Genomic DNA, 21,802 nt, shown 5'->3' with positions numbered 1-21,802 from the left:
TGAATAACAACTACATTCTAATGGAAATCAAGTTTGATTTATTTGTTTTGAAGTAGTATTGGGGGAGTTATTTGGGACTTTTATTGGTTGGGTTTTTTTTGTTGCATCAATAGCACTGGTTACTTTGAACAAATAAAAGCTTTCTGTAGTTGCTTCATTTGTCAGAAAAGAACGTTTGGTGGTATATCATTTCCTCTGCATTACATTAGAGAACAGTTTTTCTAAACCTTAGAAATTTTTTTCATAACCATTACTGAACCAGAACTTGTGTTTAACCTGTAAAACATGCCTAAGGACCATTCTGGGGGTTTGTTTTATTTGTTTTTGTGTGTGAATACATAAATAACATTTGTAAATTTTCTTTCATCAAAACTGTTCTAAACAAAAATGGCATGAGTAACTTCATATTTCAGGGTTATAGTCACTCTGATGGACTAAAGATCAAGTTAAATGGGAAAAATTTTAGAATCATTTATTTTAAAATCAAGTAAATGATCTGGTAATAAGTTGGACTGTCTAAAGCATCTGCATCAAAATCCCTGTCTGTATAATCATATAAACAAAATACTTTAATTGAAAAATTTCCGGGAAGAAATATCTTGATCACTGCTAAAAACCATACCCAGAGAGGAAAACTTAGATAAATACTGGTGTGTTTTAACAAGTCGAGTAAAGCTTAGTTAAATGGGCATTTGTTTCTTTTAGAAAGCCACTCCTTTTATGGAAAGTCGAAATACTTGTGCTGTTTTGACTAAAAGGTCTGGATTCATGGAATGTCTATGACTGTACTGATAAAAACCTAATAAGATTAGAGATGTTGCAGTTTGCTGGCAATATGGGTGAACAACTTCGTAATCTCAACTATAGACCTGCATGATTTTCTTTACCCCAATCCATTGATTAACATGTAGGCTGAATTTTCTCAGTATTTGGGTTACGGGTTCACCTGAAGCCAGGAAAAACAACTTTGTAGTAATCAGAATGTTAATCCAGTTGTATATTGTTTACTTTATTGTAAATAACTGGTGAACAGTGGTCAATAAATAGTTTTATATTCCTTTAAAAAAAAAAGAAATGATAGACAGTAACAATACATTGAGAAAGGTGATCAATATTTTTAACCACAGCATCATATGCAGGCTGCTGCAATAGATTTAGGAAAGATTGTTTATATGGGCCAAAATGATGTTTTTTTAATGACTTTCTGACAGAGTTGTTGTTGTTGTTTTTGTTGTTGTTAAGTGCCATCGAGTTGCTTGAGACTCATAGCAACCTTATGTACAACAGCCCTAAACTCTGCTCTGTCCTGTGCCAATCGCACTATCTCTGACACACGCATCCCAATTACGCCAGTCACTGAGAATCAATCCACCTCATAGAAGGCCTTCCCTTCCTGCGCTGTCCGTCCACTCTTGCAAGCATGATGTCCTTCTCCAAGGACCGGTCTCTCCTCACAACATGTCCAAAGTATTTTAGACAGAGCCTAAGAATCCTTGCCTCCAAGGAACCACCTTTCCAGGATGAATCTATTTGTTTTCCTAGCAGTCATGGTACTCTCAATACTCTTCTCCAGCACCACAGCTCAAAGGCATCAATTCTCCTTCTATCCTCCTTGGTTGCTGTCCAACTCTCTGATGCATAACAAGTGATTGAGAAGACCATGGCCTGTATCAGACGCACCTTAGTCTCCAAAGAGACACCATTGCTCTTCAGTACTGCTCTTCAGTACTTTGGAGAGGTCCCTAACAGCAGATTTTCCCATGGCAATACGCCTTTTAATTTCCTGGCTACTGGTGCCAAGAGTGTTGACTGTGGAGCCAAGCAAACTAAAGCTGTGAACAATCTCAATCTCTTCACCATCCATCCTGATTCTGCTAATAGGTCCACTGGTGAGAATCTCTGTCTTCGTAACACTGAGCCTCAATCCATATTGGAGTCTGCAGTCCTTAATCCTCTGCAGCAAGTGCTTCAGGTCCTCCTCAATTTCAGCAAACACGGTTGTGTCATTTGCATAACGCAGATTGTTGATAGATCTTCCACCAATCTTGACCCCACATTTCTCCTCATGTCAGCAGCCTGGCTAACTTGTAAAGCAAGATTAGCCCTGTACTGTAAAACCAGCAAGACTAACTCCATCTTGGCTAGAACATCTGCTTGGCAATAAACAACTCAAGGAAGTAGGTTGTTAATGAATAAGAGTGACCAAAGGTCTCAGACCGTAGGGAATGTAATCTACCGAAACTCTTTGTTTCTTAGAGCACACAATAAGGTATTCTGGAAAACATCTTTGTATTGTACTGAGGTCTATGAGAGTTAATGTTTGACCTGATAGTCAACATCACGGACGCAAAGAGATAATGTGATTGTTACCGCAGACATGTTTCTAAAACCTACATAGGCCTTTCTATGAATAATAAAATTGCTATTCGCCATCAGTGGATAGTCTCTCTGTGTCTTCACTTCATCCTTGTCCCTTCTCTCGGTGGAACTGTTTGCTATAACGGGGCTGGACCCCGTTATCCTCATAGAGCCCAGCCTCCCGGATAATCTGTTCTGCATACAGGTTGAAAAGTATGGAGATAGGATACACCCCTGGCGTACGCCCTTCCCAATTTTGAACCATGCAGTGTCCCCTTGCTCTGTTTTGACAACTGCCTCTTGGTCCAAGTATAAGTTTTGCATTAGCATGATCAAGTGTTCTGGGATTCCCATTCTTCTCAAAGTCAGCCACAGTTTGTTATGATCCACACAGTCAAACGCCTTTGCATAGTCAATGAAAGACAGAGCACCAAACAATAAATGTATAGCCAGTCATTGTAATAATCTTATAAAGGTCAGATGAATATGTATCTGGTACAGATGCATTGTCTGTTATATTAATCACACTAACACATGTAAAAGCACAACTTATAGAGTAAGGACAAATGCATTAAACCACAGCGTTGAAAAAAAAATATCCCCCAAACCAAAGACAAAGAATACTAACAGCAGTAGAAGAAAAACAAAGAGTCAACTACAGGGAGAACCAATTAGATTAAGCTCTGACTTCTCAGCAGAAACTAAGGGAGAAAGAAGACAACTGTAGAAACAAGAAAACATGGTCATGCACCCAGGCAAAGGTGTCCATCAAATACAAAGGATTAATTAGGTCAACTGCAAACAATCAGGTACTAAAGGATTCTCAGAAAACTAGAACAATTCTACATGAAATACTAAGGGAAGCCCTTCACACAAATAGCAGAGTAAAGCAGATGAATCAAAGTAAGAGCAACAACAAAAAAGGAACACTGCAAAATGGCAACAATAAAGCCTAGCCTTATCAATAATCATGCTCTATATGAATGGCTTAAATACATCAATTAACTGAAAAAGAGTAGCAGAATGGATTTTTAAAAAAACCAAAAACCCCATAAAACCCATCAATATGTTGCCTACAAGAGACACATTTAAAAAACGAGGCAAAAGATGGTCTAAAAATCAAAGGCAGGGAAAAATATACAAAGCAAATGGCATCCACAAGAAAGTCAGAGGGGCAATATGACTCACTGATAAAAGACTTCAGATTAAAATAAAAAATATGTAAAATAGAATGTACATGAATTTAAAGGAATTATTATATGAAAATCAATAAAAATATTAAAATCAAACAAAAAAGACATCAGAACGAAAATCACCATAAGAGATAAAGGACCCTGATCATTCCAGTGAGCCCAAGCCACCCAGAGGTAGAGACACAGGCATCAGGAGCCCCTGCTGTCTAGGACCCTAGGATCACTGCTCTTGCCCACAGCTGTGGAGCCCTGGACATGGATGGTCCCTCACATCCCACATCTGCTCTCAAACAGCAGAAAAGGCAACTTCAGGGAGATTTGGAGACATAGCCCACAGTGAGCTGCAGTCCCCAGTGTCAGGCCTAGATCATGGTCAAAGGAAGAATGAAGGATTAAAAGAATATCAGCTAGTGCCACAATGAATGAATTGAAAACCCAAAATCTCTGTAAATGTTCATTAAAATTAATAAAATTTAATAATAATAAAAAAGAAAGAATTTCAGCATGTTAACAACGGGAGTGAACTGCCTCACCGACCTGGCTAAACCACAATGGAATGTCCCTCCCTTAAGATTCTTTTTTTTTAAAAAAAAAAAATTTTATTAATTTTAATGAACATTTACAGAGATTTTGGATATCCCTTCATTCCTTGATGCGCTTTTCTTCATGCCCACAGTCACCACCAGTTCACGCCACTCTTTGAAAAGTAAAATTCTTTCATTGGTATACAATCCCCACGCAACCCCCAACCCCCCGACCCATCCCGAGTACACTCCACTATGCAACCTTAATTCTGGACTCCTGTGATAACCATAATACCCTATCATATATCACTATTAAATTGTTCTCTCCCTCATCTGTTTCAATGCAGTATACACAATTTATCCTGCCTCCAGCCCATCCAAAGGCCATGGCCACTGGGACAGTGCCCTAAGCATGCACCACGTGCCCCAGGGTCCAGCAGAGCGGAGGAAGCGCCTGGGATGTCTGCGCAAACTGGGGAGCGGGAGAGCAGCTACCACCTAGTGTGGGCCGAGGCATCCATGGGATCCGCAACTTCCTGGAATTGCTACTGCCGCTCCCCCACAATGGTCTACATACCAGGTGGGGCTGCTCCAGAATCCAGGGCAGCATCTGTGGGCTCCCAGCATTGCATGTGTAAGGTGGAACTGTCAGTGAGTGGCCAGAACCTGCTGGACCGAGATGTCACTTCCAAGTCTGACCCCTTCTGTGTCCTCTTTCTGGAAAATGATGGGTAGGTGGATGGAGTACGACAGGACAGAAACGGCTGTTAACAACCTCAAGTCTGCGTTCTCCAAGAAGTTTGTCCTCGACTATCACTTTGAAGAGGCACAGAAGCTCAAGTTTGCCCTGTTTGACCAGGACAAGTCCATCATGCGGCTAGATTAACATGACTTTCTGGGCCAGTTCTCCTGCAGCCTGGGTAGTCTCCAGTAAAAAGATAACTCGTCCTTTGCTGCTGCTGAATGACAAGCCCTCAGGGCTTAATTAGGATCACTGCTCAGGAGCTATCAGACGAGGTCATCATGTTGAGTCTGACCAGCAGGAAGCTGGACAAGAAGGACCTCTTTGGGAAATCACACCAGTTTCTTGAGTTTTATATACCAGATGAAAGCAAGTGGATGCTAGTCCATAGGACCAAGGTGATCAAGTACACCCTGGACCCTGTGTGGAAGCCCTTCACTTTGCCACTGGTGTCCCTGTGTGATGGGGATATGGAGAATCCCATCCAGGTCATGTGTTGACAATGATGGGGACCACGACTTCATTGGTGAGTTCCAGACCATGGTGTCACGGATGTCTGAGGCTCGGTACAGCATCCCGGTGGAGTTTGAGTGCATCAACCCCAAGAAGCAGCAGCAGCAGAACTATAAAAACTCAGGCATCATCATCTCCGGTCCTGCAAAATAAACTGGGACTACTCTTTCCTGGACTATACCCTGGGAGGCTGCCAGCTCATGTTCACTGTTGGGAGAGACTTCACATCTTCCAATGGGAACCTCTTTGACCATTCCTCTTTGCACTAAATCAACCCCATGGGCACTAATGAGTACCTGTCGGCCATCTGGGCTGTTGGACAGATCATTCAAGACTATGACAGTGACAAGATATTTCCAACTCTGGGATTTAGAGCCCAGCTACCTCCAGACTGGAAGATCTCGCACAAGTTTGCCATCAATTTCAAGCCTACCAGGTCTGCCTGCTGCACATCCGCTTCTATGGTCCCACCAACTTCTCCCCCATCATCAACCATGTGGCCCGTTTGCCACTCAGGCTACACAGCAGCAGATAGCTACGCAATACTTCATCCTCCTCATCATCATGGATGGTGTCATCAGTGACATGGAGGAGACCAGGCACGCCATGGTGCAGGCTTCCAAGCTGCCCATGTCCATTATCACTGTGGGTGTGGGCAACGCCGACTTCGCGGCCATGGAGTTCCTGGAAGGGGAGAGCCGCACACTGCGCTCCCACACAGGTGAGGAGGCGGCCTGTGACATGCAGTTTGTGCCCTTCTGTGAGTTCCGCAATGCAGCAAAGGAGACCTTGGCCAAAGCTGTACGGGCGGAGCTGTCCCAACAAGTTGTGCAGTATTTCAAACATAAAAACCTGCCCCCCACAAATCTGGAGCGCGCCTGAGTGCCAGCCCGCACATAGCAGCATGCAGCCTGAGCCAGCCAGCCTCCCTCCCCCGAGAACATGCAAGCTCACCCTGTTTTCTCGTGAGTGGCTTTTTTTCCCTTTTTTAAAAAAAACAAAACAAATAACCACCCAAAAAACAAAACACAACAACCCAAGCATCGCTGGTCTGTTTGCTTTTTGTTTTACAACTGGACCTCAGGCCCTGACTTCCCCCAGCCCAGCAGGGCTTCCTTTGTAGGAGTTAATTGATGATGCTTCCGCTGAGGCTGGCTTCCCTCTCATCTACCTCTGCCGCCACTCTTAAGTATTCAATGTACTTTGCATACTTTTTGTGGAGTTATTGTTATTAAAGAGAATAAAATTTTTACAATCATAAAAACAAACAAAAACCCCTGCTTCAATCCACCTTAGGATGCGGTTTTCCCCTGGTCTGGCTCCCTCTCGAGACCAAAGAATCCCACCAAGAACTCCCTAAATAAAGCTTCTTTAGCTTTCAAAAAAAAAAAAAGGGGGGGGTGGTGAAATAAATGACATAATATAATGATTAAAGGGACAAGAGATCAAGAGGACATATGCTTACTTAACATCTACACACTTAGTGATGTTGTTGTTGTTGTTATGTGCCGTAGAGTCGTTTGCGACTCATAGCGACCCTATGCACAACAGCCCTAAACCCAGCTCTATCCTGCGTTAACAGCACTGCCTCTGACACACCCATCCCGGTTAACCCAGTCACCAAATCAATCCATCTCATAGAGGGTCTTCCCTTCCTGCGCTGTCCCTCCACCCGGAAAATACATAAAACAAAGGTTAGCAGACTTGAAGAATGAAATAGACAATATCACAATAGTAGTAGATTCTGCAGCACTTCACTCTCATCAAAAGACAGGTCAATACAAAAGAAACTTCTGCAAAGATGTAAAAGAACTGAACTACAGAGTCATCCAACTCAACCTCATTGATGTATTCAGGGTACTTCACCCAACAAAGACTCAATTTACTTATTTCTCAAGTACACAGGGTACATTCACCTAAATCAACAACATACTAAAACACAAAGCAATGCTTCTTAAATTTAAAAAAAAGCACTGCAATAACACAAAGCATCCTCTAAGACCACAATGGTATAAAGATAAAAATTAACAAGAATATAAAAAAGAAGAAACAAAAAAAAGGACATCCATCAGAAGTTAAAGAACATCTTGATTGAGCATGGCTGGGTTTTAGAAAAATAAAATTGGAAATAAAAAAGTACCTCTAAACAAAAGAAAATGAAAACACAACTAATAAAAACCTCTGAGATATAGCTAAAGAAGTTTTCAGAGGTCAGTTCATTACATTAAGCACACATGCATTTTTTTTAAAAAAAGGAATAAAACAAACTGAATAACATTTCCAGTAAGTAGAAAAAGAAAAGCAGGATGAATTCATAGGACCTAGAATTAAAAAAATAAAAAAATTATGAGAAAAAGGGCTAAAATCAATGGGCTAGAAAACCTATTGAAATCATTAACAAAACCACAAGCTGGTTCATCAAAAGGGTTAATAAATTAGATAAACCACTTGTTGTTGTTGTTGTTATGTGCCATCAAGTTGCCTGTGACTCATAGTGACCCTATGTACAAGAGCCCTAAACCCTGCTCTATCCTGTGCCAATCGCATTGCCTCTGACACACCCATCCCGATTACCCCAGTCACTGAATCAATCCACCTCATAGAGGGTCTTCCCCTCCTGCGCTGTCTGTCCCTCCACCCTCCCAAGCATGACGTCCTTCTCCAAGGACTGGACGGACCCTCCTTGTAACAGGTCGAAAGTATGTCACACGAAGCTTCAGAATCCTTGCCTCCAAGGAGCAGCCTGGCTTAACCCTCTACAGGATAAACCTGTTAGTTTTCTTAGCAGTCCATTTTATATTCAATACTCTTCTCCAACACCACAGCTCAAAGACACCAATTCTCCTTCTCACATCCTTAGTCATCGCCCAGGTCTCTGATGCATAGCAAGTGACTGCAAAGACCATGGTCTGTATAAGGCACACCTTGGTGTCCAGAGTGACACCATTGCTTTTCAGTACTTTGGAGAGGCGCCTAACAGCAGACTTTTCCATCGCAATATGCTTTTTAATTTTCTGGATGCTGGGCCCAAGAGTGTTGACGTGGAGCCAAAAAAACTAAAGCTGTTAACAATCTCAGTCTCATCACCATCCATCGTAATGCAGCCAATTGGCCCAGTGGTAAGAATCTTAGTTTTCTTGATATTGACGAACCACTAGAAAACTTAAAAGAAAAGACACAAATAACCCGAATAAGAAATTAAAGCAGTGAAACCACAACAGAACCAGTCAGAACTGAACTGATAATTTTGGAATATTATAAAAACCTTTACTCTGATAAATTTGAAAACCTAGAAGAAATGGATAAATTCTTAAAAACCCACAACCTACTCAAATTGACAGACACAAGTTAAACACTGGAACAGACCCATCAAAAAAGAAATTGAGAAGGTCATAAAAAGACGCATTAAAAAAAAAAGTTTTGGCTCAGATGGCTTTACAGATAAATTCTACTGAAATTCAGACCTAAACTATCACAAAAGCTATTTAAATTATTTTTTAAAAATACAAAAAGAAGGAATACTCCCAGAGTTATTTTATAATGCAAGCATATCAATATCAGGCAAAGATATTATTAAAAAAGTAAACCAGTATAAAATAAAAATTTTATAAAAAAATTTTAAATAAAAAAAATGCTAAAAAAAGAAGAAAACTATACACCAATATTGCTCATGAACATAGATTCAAAAGTCCTTAACAAAGTCCTGGATAGTAGAATCAATCCAACAACATATCTATAAAATAATTCACCATGACCAAGTGAGATTAATAATGGGAATGCAGGATGGTTCAATCATAAGAATTAATGTGTTAATCACATTAACAAAGTAAAGATCAGGAATCATATGAACCTGTCAATTGAGGAAGAAAAGCCTTTGAAAAAATTAAACATTCTCTCCTGATTAAAACACTCAGCAAAATAGGAACAAAAGGCAATTTTCTCAACAAAGTCAAAAGGATAATTACCAAAAAAAGTGCTAACATAATTTTCATTTGAGAGAGACTAAAACAAAAACAGCATGGTTATGAAAACAGCATGGTACTGATACAATGACAGAAACAGACCAATGGAACAGAATCAAGAACCCAGAATTTGACCTCTCTATCTATGGTCAACTAATTTCGACAAGGAAATAAAACCTATCAAATGGGGAAATGACAACCTCTTCAACAAATGGTGCTGGCAAAACTGGAATGCTACTTGCAAAAAGCTGAAACAGGATCTAGACCTCACAACAAACACAAAAATCAACTCAAAGTAGATCAGAGACTTGGGAGTAAAGCCCCCAAACCATAAAGTTAATAATAAATAAATTCACAAAAGCTTAGAAGGCCTAATCTAGGGTGTAAAGAGACTGCCAAATACAGCCAGTAACGCACAAATCTGAAGAGAGTAAGATTGATGAATGGGACCTTCTAAAGATTAAATCTCTGTGCTCATAAAAATAAAAAAAAAATCTTTTTTCAACAAAGTAAAAAGAAAAGCTACCGATTTGGAACCAAATTTGGCAATACCATCTCAGACAAGTCTCATAACAAAAGTTTACAGAATCCCAAGGGCCTCCAGAAGAGAAAGACTGATAACCCAATTACAAAATGGGCAAATAACATGGAAAGATTTTGCACAGAGGAAGACATTCGGATGGCCTACAGACACACGAAGAAATGCTCAAAATCACTGGTAATAAGAAAGATGCAAATAAAAAACCACAATGAAATACCACTTTACCGCAGGAACAGTGCAAAGTTTAGCAGGGCGGCAAGTAAAAAATGTTGGCGAGGATGTGGAGAGGTGAGAACTCTCATACACTGTTGGTGGGATTGTAAAATGGTACAACCACTCTGGAAGACAGTTTGGCATGTCCGCAAAAAGCTGAACTAATAACTCCGTATGATCCAGTGGTTCCATTATTAGGAATATATACCAAGGAAATTAGAACTGAGATACAAACTAAGATCTGTACACTAGTATTCATAGCAGTGTTATCCATGATTGGAAGAACATTCAAACAGCCCAAATGTCCAACTACAAGTGAAAGGATTGAGAAACTGTGCTACATTCATATAATGGAATACTATGCAGCACTCAGGAGCAACAATTTTTTAAAAAATTACATAACTACATAACTTGGGAAAGACTGGAGAGCATTATGCTGAACGAACTAACTTCATTTCATAAGGAAAATACTCTATAGGACCATTATTATAAAAATAGAAGGATAATTAGTAAAACATGTATGGGGACCCAAGGGAGGAAGGGGTGGGAGTAGGGGGTTGAGGATGGATAAGGGCAAAACCATAGGGTTGCACAGTTTGGTCGGTTGAGGGAGGGGGGTGACGGAAATGGGAAGGACTGGAAAAGATTGTCTAATGATAAGCATTGTCCAATTATGATTGATTTTCTAAAACTAATGCATGGGAATGATTGCATGAAACAATATGAATGAATAATACTGTGAAATACAATGTATACAAACTTTGTGAGAAAATCAATATAAAATTAAAAAAGAAAACAACCCCAAATCAAACAAACAAAAGAACCAAAAAAACCCCAAACCAGTTGGATCTAGTAGAACAATACAGTAGATGGGCAGAATACATGCTCAGTTTCGAAAAAAGTAAGCAGGATTTCTCTACAGCACTAAAGGAAAAAAAACCTAACCTAACAGAAAATGAAACTAAGAAACCAATAATTTACAATCGCTAACCACAAGACTAAATACATCATAATAAAACTAACTAAAAAAAGAAACCCTGTGTACAACAAAGCACACTTAGACTAGCAGATATAGCAACTGAAGGCTGAGTCTTCCTTTTAAGAATTACAAAGGAAGAGGAACAGTTGCAAACAGACCCTAATGATTGGAACTTGAAATGTGAGAAGTATGAATGTAGAAAAATTGGAGATAGTCAAGGAAGAAATGGAACACATAAGCATTGACATACCAGGAATTGGCGAAATGAAATGGATTGGCATGAGAAATTTTGAATCTGACAATCCTAGAATCTACTATGCTGGAAATTAAAAGGTGAGGAAAAAATGGGGTCAGATTCATACTTAAAAAGACTATTTCTTGGTCCATCTTGAAATGCAATGCTGTGAGTGACAGGATAATATCCATATACATACAAGGAAGACCTGTTAATACTAGTATCATTCAAATTTATACAACAACATTCAGAGCCATTCTAGCAACTGTTGCAATTAGAAATTGATCAAACATGCAATAATGTAATAATAGGTGATGGATGTAAGAATTAGGAGCAAGGAAGACAGATTGGTCATAGGAAACCATGGACTTTGCGACATAATTGAGGCTGGAGACAAAATGATACAGTTCTGTACAGCCAATGATATATTCAATGCAATCATCTATTTTAAAAATTGTGATTTGAACAAAAGTTTTAAAAAAAGTTGGACTTTCATTCATTCATTGCTGTACATTTTCCTCCCTTCCCCTTAAACCAGTTCACTTAAAAAAAAATAAATTAAAAAAATCATTCATTGTTGAATAATTTCCTCCCTCCTCGTCCCATTTCTCCCCCAGTGCACTTTGCTTCTTGTTGTTGTTAGGTGCCATTGAGTCAAATATGACTCATAGAGACCATATGAACAAAAGATCTAAACCTAGTCCTGTTCTGCACCATCCTCACACTTCCTGGCACACAAGAGCCCACTGAAGCAGTCACCTTGTCAGTCTACCTGGTTGAGGGTCTTCCTTTCCTTCATCGACACTCAACCCTTCCCAACATCATGTCCCTCTCCAAGGAACAGCACTTCCTAGCAATATGTCCTAAGTATGTGAGGCCAAGCCTCATTATGCTTGCCTCCAAAGAGCACTATGGATGCACCTTTTCTAAGACATATTTGGCTTTTGGTTTTTTGGTTGTTTTTTGTGTTTTTTTTTTGCCATCCATAGAATGTTCAGTGCTCTTATCTAACACCACAGTTCAAAGGCATCAATTCTTCTTCTTTCATCCTAATTCAATGTTCGGGTTTCGGATACATCACAAGTAACTGGAAAAACCATGGCCTGAATCAGATGCACCTTAGTCCTCAAACTGACTTCACTACTCCTCAATAATTTGGAAAGGTCCCTAACTGCAGATTTTCCCAGTGCAGTGTGTCTCCTTATTTCCTGACTGCTAGTACTAAGGGTGTTAATTGTAGATTCAAGTAAGTAGCTTGCTTCCGGAAACTCTATGAACTTAGAGAAATTATGAAAGCTATACGAGTGTTCAGGTCTTTCATTCATAGGGTCACTGTGCATCATCTACGACTTGACGACAGTTAACAACAACAGTACCAAGGGTGTTAATTGTGGATCCAAGCAAGATGAAGCTGTTGATAGTTTCAATCTCCACTCTCTCCATCATGACACTGCCTATTGGTCCAATGGTAAGAATCTTTGTTTTCTTGATATTGAGACACAATCCATACTGAAGGCTGCATTCCTTGATCTTCTGCAACAAGTGTTTCAAATCCTCCTCACTTTCAGCAAGCAAGGTTGTGTTATCTGCATAATGTAGGTTATTGATGAGTCTCTCTCCAATCCTGATGCCATATTCCTCTTCATAGAGTCCAGCTGCTTGGATAATTTGCTCAGCATATAAATTGATTAAGTATGGTAATAGAATACATCCCTGATGCATTCCTTTCCCAATTCCAAACGATGCAGTGCTCTCATGCTCCATATGCACATCAGCTAAGTCTTGCAGTCTGAAATTGACCAAACATGCAATCAGGATATGTTAATGATAATTAGTGAATTGGAATGCAAAAGTAGGAAACAGTGAAGAAGGAACAGTAGTTGAAAAATATGGGCTGGGTGATAGAATTGAGGCTGGAAATAGAATGATTGAATTTTTTATTTACAATGATTTATTCATTGCAAATACTTTTTCTAAAAGACAACTTGACACATGGATTTTACCTAATGGGCTGCATAGGAATCAGACTGACTACATTTGTAGAAAAAAATCGTTGGAGAACATCAATATTAGCAGTCAAAACTAGGCCAGGGGCCGACTGTGGGTCAGATCATTAATTACTCATATGCAAGTTTAAAGTGAGGCAAGAAAATTAAAATAGGTCCAAAGGAACCAAGAGATGATCTTGAATCAGTTCCATCGGAATTTCATGATCATCTTAAGAATAGGTTTGAGGCTCTGAACGCCAATGAAAAAGACCAGATGAGTTGTGGGATGTTATCAACCATGAAGAAAGTAGAAGGTCATTACAAAAACAGAGTAGAAAGAAAAAACCTAAACAGATGTCAGAAGAGACTCTAAAGATTATAATGGAACATGGAGAAGACAAATCTAAAGGAAACCATGTTGAAGTGAAAGAGCTAAAACAGATGGTTTCAAAGGACATCTAGGGAAGACAAAGCAAAGTATTATACTGGTAGATGCAGAAAGCTGGAATTGGAGAATAAAAAGGGAAGAACTCACTCTGCATTTCTGAAGCTGAAAGAACTGAAAAACAAATTTAGGCCTTGTGTCACAATGTTGAAAGATGCTATGGGCAATATATTGAATGAGCCAGAAAGCATCAATAGAAGATAGAGGGAATACACAGAGACACTGTACCAGAAAGAATTGAATGACACTGAAAAATTTCAGGAAGTACAGGAGCCAATGGTAATGAAAGAAGAAGTGGAAGTTGCATTGAAAGCATTGGCCAAAAAAAAAAGGCCCCAGGAATCAAAAGAATACAAATTGACTTGTTTCAATTAACAGATGGAGGCTTAGATGCACTCACCAGTCTATCTCAGAAAATTTGGAGGACAGCTGGCTGGCCAACGGATTGGAAAATGTCCGTATTTGATCATATTCCCAAGAAGAATGATCCAACCAAATGTGGAAATTATAGAACAATATCATTGATATCACATGCATGCAAAATAATGCTGACGATCATTCAAAAATGGCTGGAACAGTACATAGATAGAGAATTGCCAAAAGTTCATGGAGGATTTAGAAGAGGCCGTGGAACCAGGGATATCGTAATTGATGTAGGATGGATCCTGGTTGAAAGTAAGGAATATCAGAAGAATGTCTATTTGTGCTTTATTGCCTATGCAAAGGCATTTCACTGTGTGGATCATGACAAGTTGTGGCTGACAATGAGGAGAATGGGAATCCCAGAGCACTTGATTGTGCTCATGAGGAACATACACCTGAAGTCCACTTTGCTATGCACCTCTTAGTCTGGACTATTGTTATACACATTAATCCTTTTAAACAATTCTTACTTTCATCTGTTCCAAGGCAGTGTTCATTATTTACCCCTCTTTTCTTGGTTTGCCCCCAACGTCCATGTTGTTCCTGTTTTATAGCGGTGTGGTTAATGTAGTATTTGTCCTTTTGTGATGGAGGTATTTCACTCAACATAATGTCCTCCAGGGTCACCATTGTTGTGTATCATTTTAAGAGTTCCCTGTTTTTCAGTGCTGCATAGTATTCTACTGTGTGAATATACCATAGATTTTTCCCATCCATTCATTTGTTGATGGGCACTTGTGTTGGTTCCATCTCTTTGCTATTATGAATAATGCAGCAATAAACATAGGTGTGTGTATATATCTATTTGGGTGGCAGCACTGGTTTCTTTAGGGTAAATTCCTAGTAGAGGAATTGCCAGGTCAAATGGTAGTTTTAGTTCAAACTTTTGAGAAAGAGCTGTACGCCTTCCATAGTGGTTGCACCATTTTACACTCCCACCAGCAGTGACTAAATGTTCCAATCTCTCCACAACTTTGCCAGCATTTATTGCTTGCTGCTCTGTTAAACATTGCTATTGATACTGCTGAGAGAAAATATCTCATGGTTGTCTTTATTTGCATCTCTCTAAGAGCAAGGGATTTTGAACATTGTTCATGTGTTTTTTTTGTTTGGTTTTTTTTTCCCCATGTGAATGTCTTCTTTGGTGAAGTGTCTATTCATATCCTGTGCCCATTTTGCAATTAGATTGTTTACCTTTTTCTTGTTGAGGTGCAGGAGTATTCTATACATTTTAGATATGAGTCCTTTATCAGATATGTCACTATCAAATATTTTTCCCCGTTTGTGGTTTTCCTTTTGACCATATTGGAGAAGTTTTTTGACGTACATGAAAATTTGATTCATAAAAGGTCTCATTCTTCTATTTTATTCTCTCCTCTTTGTAGAGTTTTCAAGATGCTTGGACAACTGCTCATATTGTGGATTAGGGCTTCTACAGTACTTTCAAATTTTTCTCTGATGATGTTTATAGTCCTTCGTTTTACTCCTAGGTCCTAAAACGCAAGCTGAGTTGGTTTTGTCTATGTGTGAGGGTCTTGCTTGAGTTTTCTGCAGATAGTTTTCCAATATTGCCAAAACCATTTGTTAAAGAGGTTTGCATTTCCCAACCTAAGTGATTTTGCGTCCTTGTAAAAAATCAGTTGATCGTAAGTGTTATGTGCCATCAAGTTGCCTGAGACTGATAGCGACCCTATGTACTAGCCCTAAACTCTGCCCTATCCTGTGCCAATACCATCTCTGACACACCTACCCCCATTACCCCAGCCACGGAATCAATCCATCCCATCGAGGGTCTTTCTCTGCACTGTCCCTCTATGCTCCCAAGCATGACGTCCCTCTCCAAGGACTGGGCTTTCCTTGCAACATGTCCAAAGTATGTCAGAAGAAACTTCAGAATTCTTGCCTCCAAGGAGCAGCCCGGCTTCACCCTCTCCAGGACAAACCTGTTTATCATCCTAGCAGTCCATGGTATATCCAATACTCTTCTCCAACACCACAGCTCAAAGGCATCAATTCTCCTTCTAGCATCCCTAGTCATTGTCCAGCTCTCTGATGCATAGCAAATGATTGCAAAGACCATGGTATGTATCAGGCACACCTTAGTCTCCAGACTAAAATCTTTGCACTTTAGTCTCTAACCAAAGACATTCCCATCGCAATATGTCTTTTAATTTCCTGGCTGCTGGTGTCAAGAGTGTTGACTGTGTATCCAAGCAACATAGGTAAATGAGCTGATTTCTGGGTTCTCAGTTCTATTCCATGGATCCACGTGTTTGTCACTGACCACCACAGCTATATAGTAGGATTTGAGTTCAGGGAGTAAGAAGCCTGCAAATACCTTTTATAAGAAACACATATGATGACTATACACATGGACCTCATCTGATGGCCTACACAGGAATCAGACAGATTACATCTATGGGGAAAATCTCAAAAAAAATTGTTGGACAAGCTCAGTACTAGCTGTGAAGAAAGGGCCAGGTGCTACTGTGGATCAGATCAGCAACTACTCGTATGAAAGTTCAAACTGAAGCTAAAGTCCAACCCACAAGTACCAAAGGGCAGCGCAGGAAGACAAAGCAAAGTACTATAATGAAATGTGCAAAGAGCTGAAATTGGAAAATCAAAAGAGATGAACTTGCTCAGCATTTTTTATGTTGAAGGCACTGAAGAACAAATTCAAGCTTCGAGTTGCAATACTTAAGGATGCTGTGGGCAAAATGTTGAATTACCCGGAAGCATTAAAAGAAAATGGAAGAAGTACACAGATTCACTATATGAAAAAGAATTGGCTGACACAGAATTTCAAGAAACAGCATATGATCAAGAAGCAATGATGATGAAGAAGGAAGTTCTTGACTGAAAGCAGGGAGTACCATAGGTATGTCTATCAGTGTTTCATTGAGTATACAAAGGCATTTGACTGTGTGGATAACAATAAACTGTGGCTAACTCTGAGAAGAATAGGAATCCTAGAACACCTTGTTGTGCTTATGCGAAAGCTATACTTGGCTAGGAGGCAGTCATCAGAACAGAGCAAGGAAACACTGCATGGTTCAAAATCAGGAAACATGTATGTCAGGGATGCATCCTATCTCCATACATTTTCAATCTATATGCAGAACATATCATCTGGGAGGCTGGGCTCTAGGAGGAGGAATATAGCATCAGAACTGGACAAAAAATCCATCAACAACTTGCATTATACTGAAACTGAGGAAGATCTGAGGCATTTGCAGTAGAAGGTCAAGGACTGCAGCTTTCACTATGGATTAAAGCTCAATATGAAGAAAACAAAATTCTCACCACTGGGTTGATTGGCGGCATCACGATAGATGGTGAAGAGATTGAGATTGTTAACAGCTTCAGCTTGCTTGGCTCCACAATCAATACTCTTGGTACCAGCTGCCTTGGCTCCACAATCAATACTCTTGGTACCAGCATCCAGGAAATCAAAAGATGGACTGCACTGGGAAAGTCTGCTATCAGACACCTCTCCAAAGTACTAAGGAGCGATGATGTCGATCTGGAGACTAAGGTGCATGTGATCCAGGCCACAGTCTTCACAATTACTTGCTATGCATCAGAAAGCTACACAATGACTAAGGATGATAGAAGAAGGATCAATGTCTTTGAGTTATGGTGCTAGAGGAGTATTGAACATACCATGGATTAAGAGAAGAAGTCAATCCTAGAGACGGTGAAACCAGGCTGCTTCTTGGAGGCAAGGATTTTGAAGCTCTATCTGACATACTCTGGACGTACTGCAACCAGTCCTGGGAGAGAGACATCATCCCTGGAAAGGTGGAGGGATAACGCAAAAAACCCTGGATGAGAAGGATTGCCTCAGTGCCTGGGGTAATGCGGGTAGATGTGTCAGACACAATGAAATTGGCTCAAGATAGATCAGGGTTCAGATCTATTGTACATAGAGTCGCAATGAGTCAGAGTTGAATTGACAACACATAACAATACAGAGAAACAAAAGATCTTTATAAGAAAAGCTATAAAGCATTACTATAATAAACAGAGACCTAATTAAATGGAAAGATATTCCTCATTCATGGGTAGGAAGAGTCAACATAGTGAAAACGGTAATCCTACCAAAAGCAATCTACAAGTTCCATGAAGACCCAAAACAGAGACCAAACTTATTCTTCAAGGACGTAGAAAAAGCCATTTACAGTTCCGTTTGAAAGAACAGACCCAGAATAAGCAAAGCTCTTTAAAAAAAAATAAGATAAGACATCTCTGTTCCTGATCTCAAAACCTATTACACAGTAGTAATTAAGACAGTATGGTATTGGTACACTGACAGATAGGTTGTGTACTGTCAAGTGGGTACTGACCACAGCTGACTTTCTGATGGGTTTTCAGGGGCAGTTAATTGTTTGAGAGAAGACTTACCAGCCTTCTCCCATAGAGCAGCTGATGGATTCCAACTGTATATATATGCCTTCGGGATTACAGCAGAGTTTCCTACCACTAGACAACCAAGCATACAGATGAATGGACTTGAATTGAAAATACAGAAATAATCCTTCAACCTTGCCAGCTGATATTTGACAAAGTAATAAAACCTATTAAATGGGAAATCCACAGCCTCCTTAACAAATGGTGCTGGCAAAACTGGGCATGTGCCTGCAGAAAACTGAAACAGGATCCACATATAACACCATACACAAAAACCAACTCAAAGTGGATCAGAGACCTAGGGGTAAAACTCAAAACCATAAAGATCACAAGAGACAAAATGGAAATAAAATTAGAATACCTGGCCTATGGTATATATAGGTTGATGAACTTGGTAAAAAATGCACAACTTGGAAAATATTAGATCGACCTTCTTAAAAACAAATCCCTGTATCCATCAAAAACCTTCTCCAATAGAGCAAAAAGAAAGCCCATAGAACTTGAAAAAACATCTTGCAGATAAGGGACATATAACCAAATACTACAGAAAAAGACTGATAATCACAAAATGGGCAAAAGACATGTAAAGTCAAAGAAACACATGAGAAAATGTTCAAAATATTTAGTAATCAGCTATGCAAATCAAAACAATGAGATACCATCTCACTGGAGCAGCAGTAACAAACTTCAACAAAAAAGTAAACAATAAATGTTAGAGAGGAGGCCGAGAGATTGGACACTGCTAGTGGGATTACAGACTATTACAACGTTATGGAAAGTGTTTTGGCGTTTCTTAAAAAAGCGGAATACAGAAATCCCATATTACACAGGTATTCCACTATTAGGAATATTTCCCAAAGAAATTATTATTCAGACACGAATGGATATTTGTATACCTATGTTCATTGCATAATGGTTACCCATGGTGGACAGTGTTTAGTGGAGCTCCCAGATTGAGATAGGATTGGAAGCAGGAATGGCATCCACTTCCTAAATAACATGTCTCTGGAAACTCTATGAACTTAGAAAAAGGACGAAAGCCATAAAGTCTTCAGCTCTTTTGTTCATAGGGTCACTATGAGTCATTATTGACTCAACAACAACAATGTGTATAGCAATATTATTCACAGTAGCAGGAAAACAGAAGCATCCCAAATGCCCATCAACAAACAAATAGATTGGGAAATTGTGGTATACTCACACAACGGCATACTATGAAGAACTATGGTGCAATGATTTTGTAAAATATTATATAACTTGGAAGAGATTAGAGAGCATTTTGCTGCGTGAAATAACTCAGTCACATAAGGACAAATATTGCATAAAGCCATCCTTGTGAAAATAGGAAGATAACCAAGATATACATAAATTTCAAAAGGGAAAGGAGCAAAGGGGCTTAGGAAAAGGAGAAAAATTACTGGGATAGGAGATGTTAGTGACTTAATGTGAGGTTAAATAATGAGAAAAGTTTAATGAGAACATTAAAAGATGGAGTGATAATAGGCATAGACTAATGGTAATTAATTATATAAAATACAATGCATTGCAAAGATAATATATAGCACAAAGTACATGTAGAAAACATGATGTATATAAATGATTATATGCAAATTAATAAAGTTTTAAGAAAGGGAGAAAATGCATGCAAAAATCATACAGATATCAATTTTGCCTTTCTTCTAGTAACAATCTTAAGGGTTTGCCCTTTAAAAGAAATTATTTAACTAGTTTACACTTTCTTCACACAAAAGAATGAAGTATGTAAATTAAGACTGTGTAACAAATTTTGGTGAAAATTCATTTTTTATTCTAATAATAGCTGTGTTGCTGGAGAAGGATGGGCAATTTCCTGTGCAAAAACTTCTGCTTCTGAAAACCCATCGGAAGGTCGGCTAGGGATCAGTTGCAACTTTATGGTGCACAACAATAATAGCTGTGTTATAAAAAATTGAGCTACATTTATACTAGTAGTTAAACATTAAACTTTACTAACAGACTTAAGACATACACTGATTAGGAGGTTACTAATTATGAAGTAGTAGCAGTCAGAAAAGGTATAATCAATTATTTAGTATTCTACTACTTTGATATTAACCAATTTCACTAAGACTAATATCTTAGCAAGAAGACAGTTGCTTAGTATTACGATAAAGAATGGGCAGGAATTAAGATGACAGAGGAGCTTGATTCTTGCCCTTCTGCTAATTCAGAACAGATCTATTTTAAAATAAGGTTCATGTAGATTATTGGCAATGGATATAGATAGGCACACTACAAGGTTTCAATTGTTAATTCCAAGTCCATATATTTACCACAGAGTATCTTACCAAGCATATGGTAATCCAGTTCCTCCCACATAATTTAGCTCTATTGAGAAACTGGTTAAATATTTTAGAAACTAAAGGTAATCAAGGTCCACACTAATACTTAAGACTTTGAGTCTTACCCAAATGATCCTTTCCAACATGTGGGCTGTCTGACCAGCAGCCTCACTGAGACATTGACTTAATTTTCCATTTTCATCTTCCAGAGTCCGATTCTTCTCCATAAGGGACTGTAGATTCTCAGACGGTGCCACACTAAAAAAAGAAATTACCATATTAACAAATACCCGATTCATAATACTTTTGGATTGGAATTCAGCTAAATTTCTTTTTAATTTTTTTTATTTTATATTGGTTTGCATGCAAAATTCATATACAATGTGTTTCACACTGTTCTTCATGCATATGGTTTCATACAATCACTACCATACATTGTATTTTATAAAATTAATCAACACTGAACTATGCCCACCACTATCCCATCTTTTCAGGTCCCTGACAAATATTTACTATTACCTTTACCTCATGTAAGTCTGAGAAAAATCTTTCCATTTCAGTCTAACTCCCACTCAGAAAGTAAATTGGATGAAAAAGAAAAATGTTCCCAATATATTTTGAATCTTGAATACTCTTGTGGAAAGGTAATAATTTAAAGTCAGATGTGAAAGAAAATATAAAGTAACTCATGAGATGTACAATGACGTACAAAGACCTGGAGTTAGAAAAACAAAAAGAAAGATGTTGTTGTTGTTGTTATGTGCCATCGAGTCGTGTGCGACTCATAGAAACCCTATGTACAAGAGCTCTAAATGCTGTTCTATCCTGTGCCAACCTAGCCATCTCAAACGCACTTATTCCCACTGCTCCAGTCACAGAATTGATCCATCTCACCAAAGGTCTTCCTCTCCTTCGCCTCCCTTCCACTCTGCCAAACATAATGTCCCTCTGC

The 21,802-nt window shown here is 39.0% G+C and overlaps 1 protein-coding gene and 1 pseudogene across 1 annotated transcript in view; one reads left to right on the top strand and one right to left on the bottom strand.

Moving 5' to 3' along the window:
- The window catches only part of KIF4A (kinesin family member 4A), a 389,040-nt gene that overhangs the window by 238,124 nt on the left and 129,114 nt on the right, over nucleotides 1–21,802 (bottom strand). The window contains exon 10 of the mRNA XM_006895963.1: nucleotides 20,976–21,108. Coding sequence (XP_006896025.1) covers nucleotides 20,976–21,108 — 133 coding nt within the window. The remainder of the gene's footprint in view (nucleotides 1–20,975; nucleotides 21,109–21,802) is intronic.
- LOC102857992 lies at nucleotides 4,535–6,212 on the top strand (annotated as a pseudogene).

This window comes from Elephantulus edwardii, unplaced genomic scaffold (genome assembly GCF_000299155.1).
Source record: "Elephantulus edwardii isolate Elephantulus edwardi_28Jun2011 unplaced genomic scaffold, EleEdw1.0 scaffold00178, whole genome shotgun sequence".
NCBI lineage: Eukaryota > Metazoa > Chordata > Mammalia > Macroscelidea > Macroscelididae > Elephantulus > Elephantulus edwardii.
The sequence above is the reverse complement of the archived record's forward strand: the minus strand, read 5'-3'. Positions and strand labels throughout refer to the sequence as shown.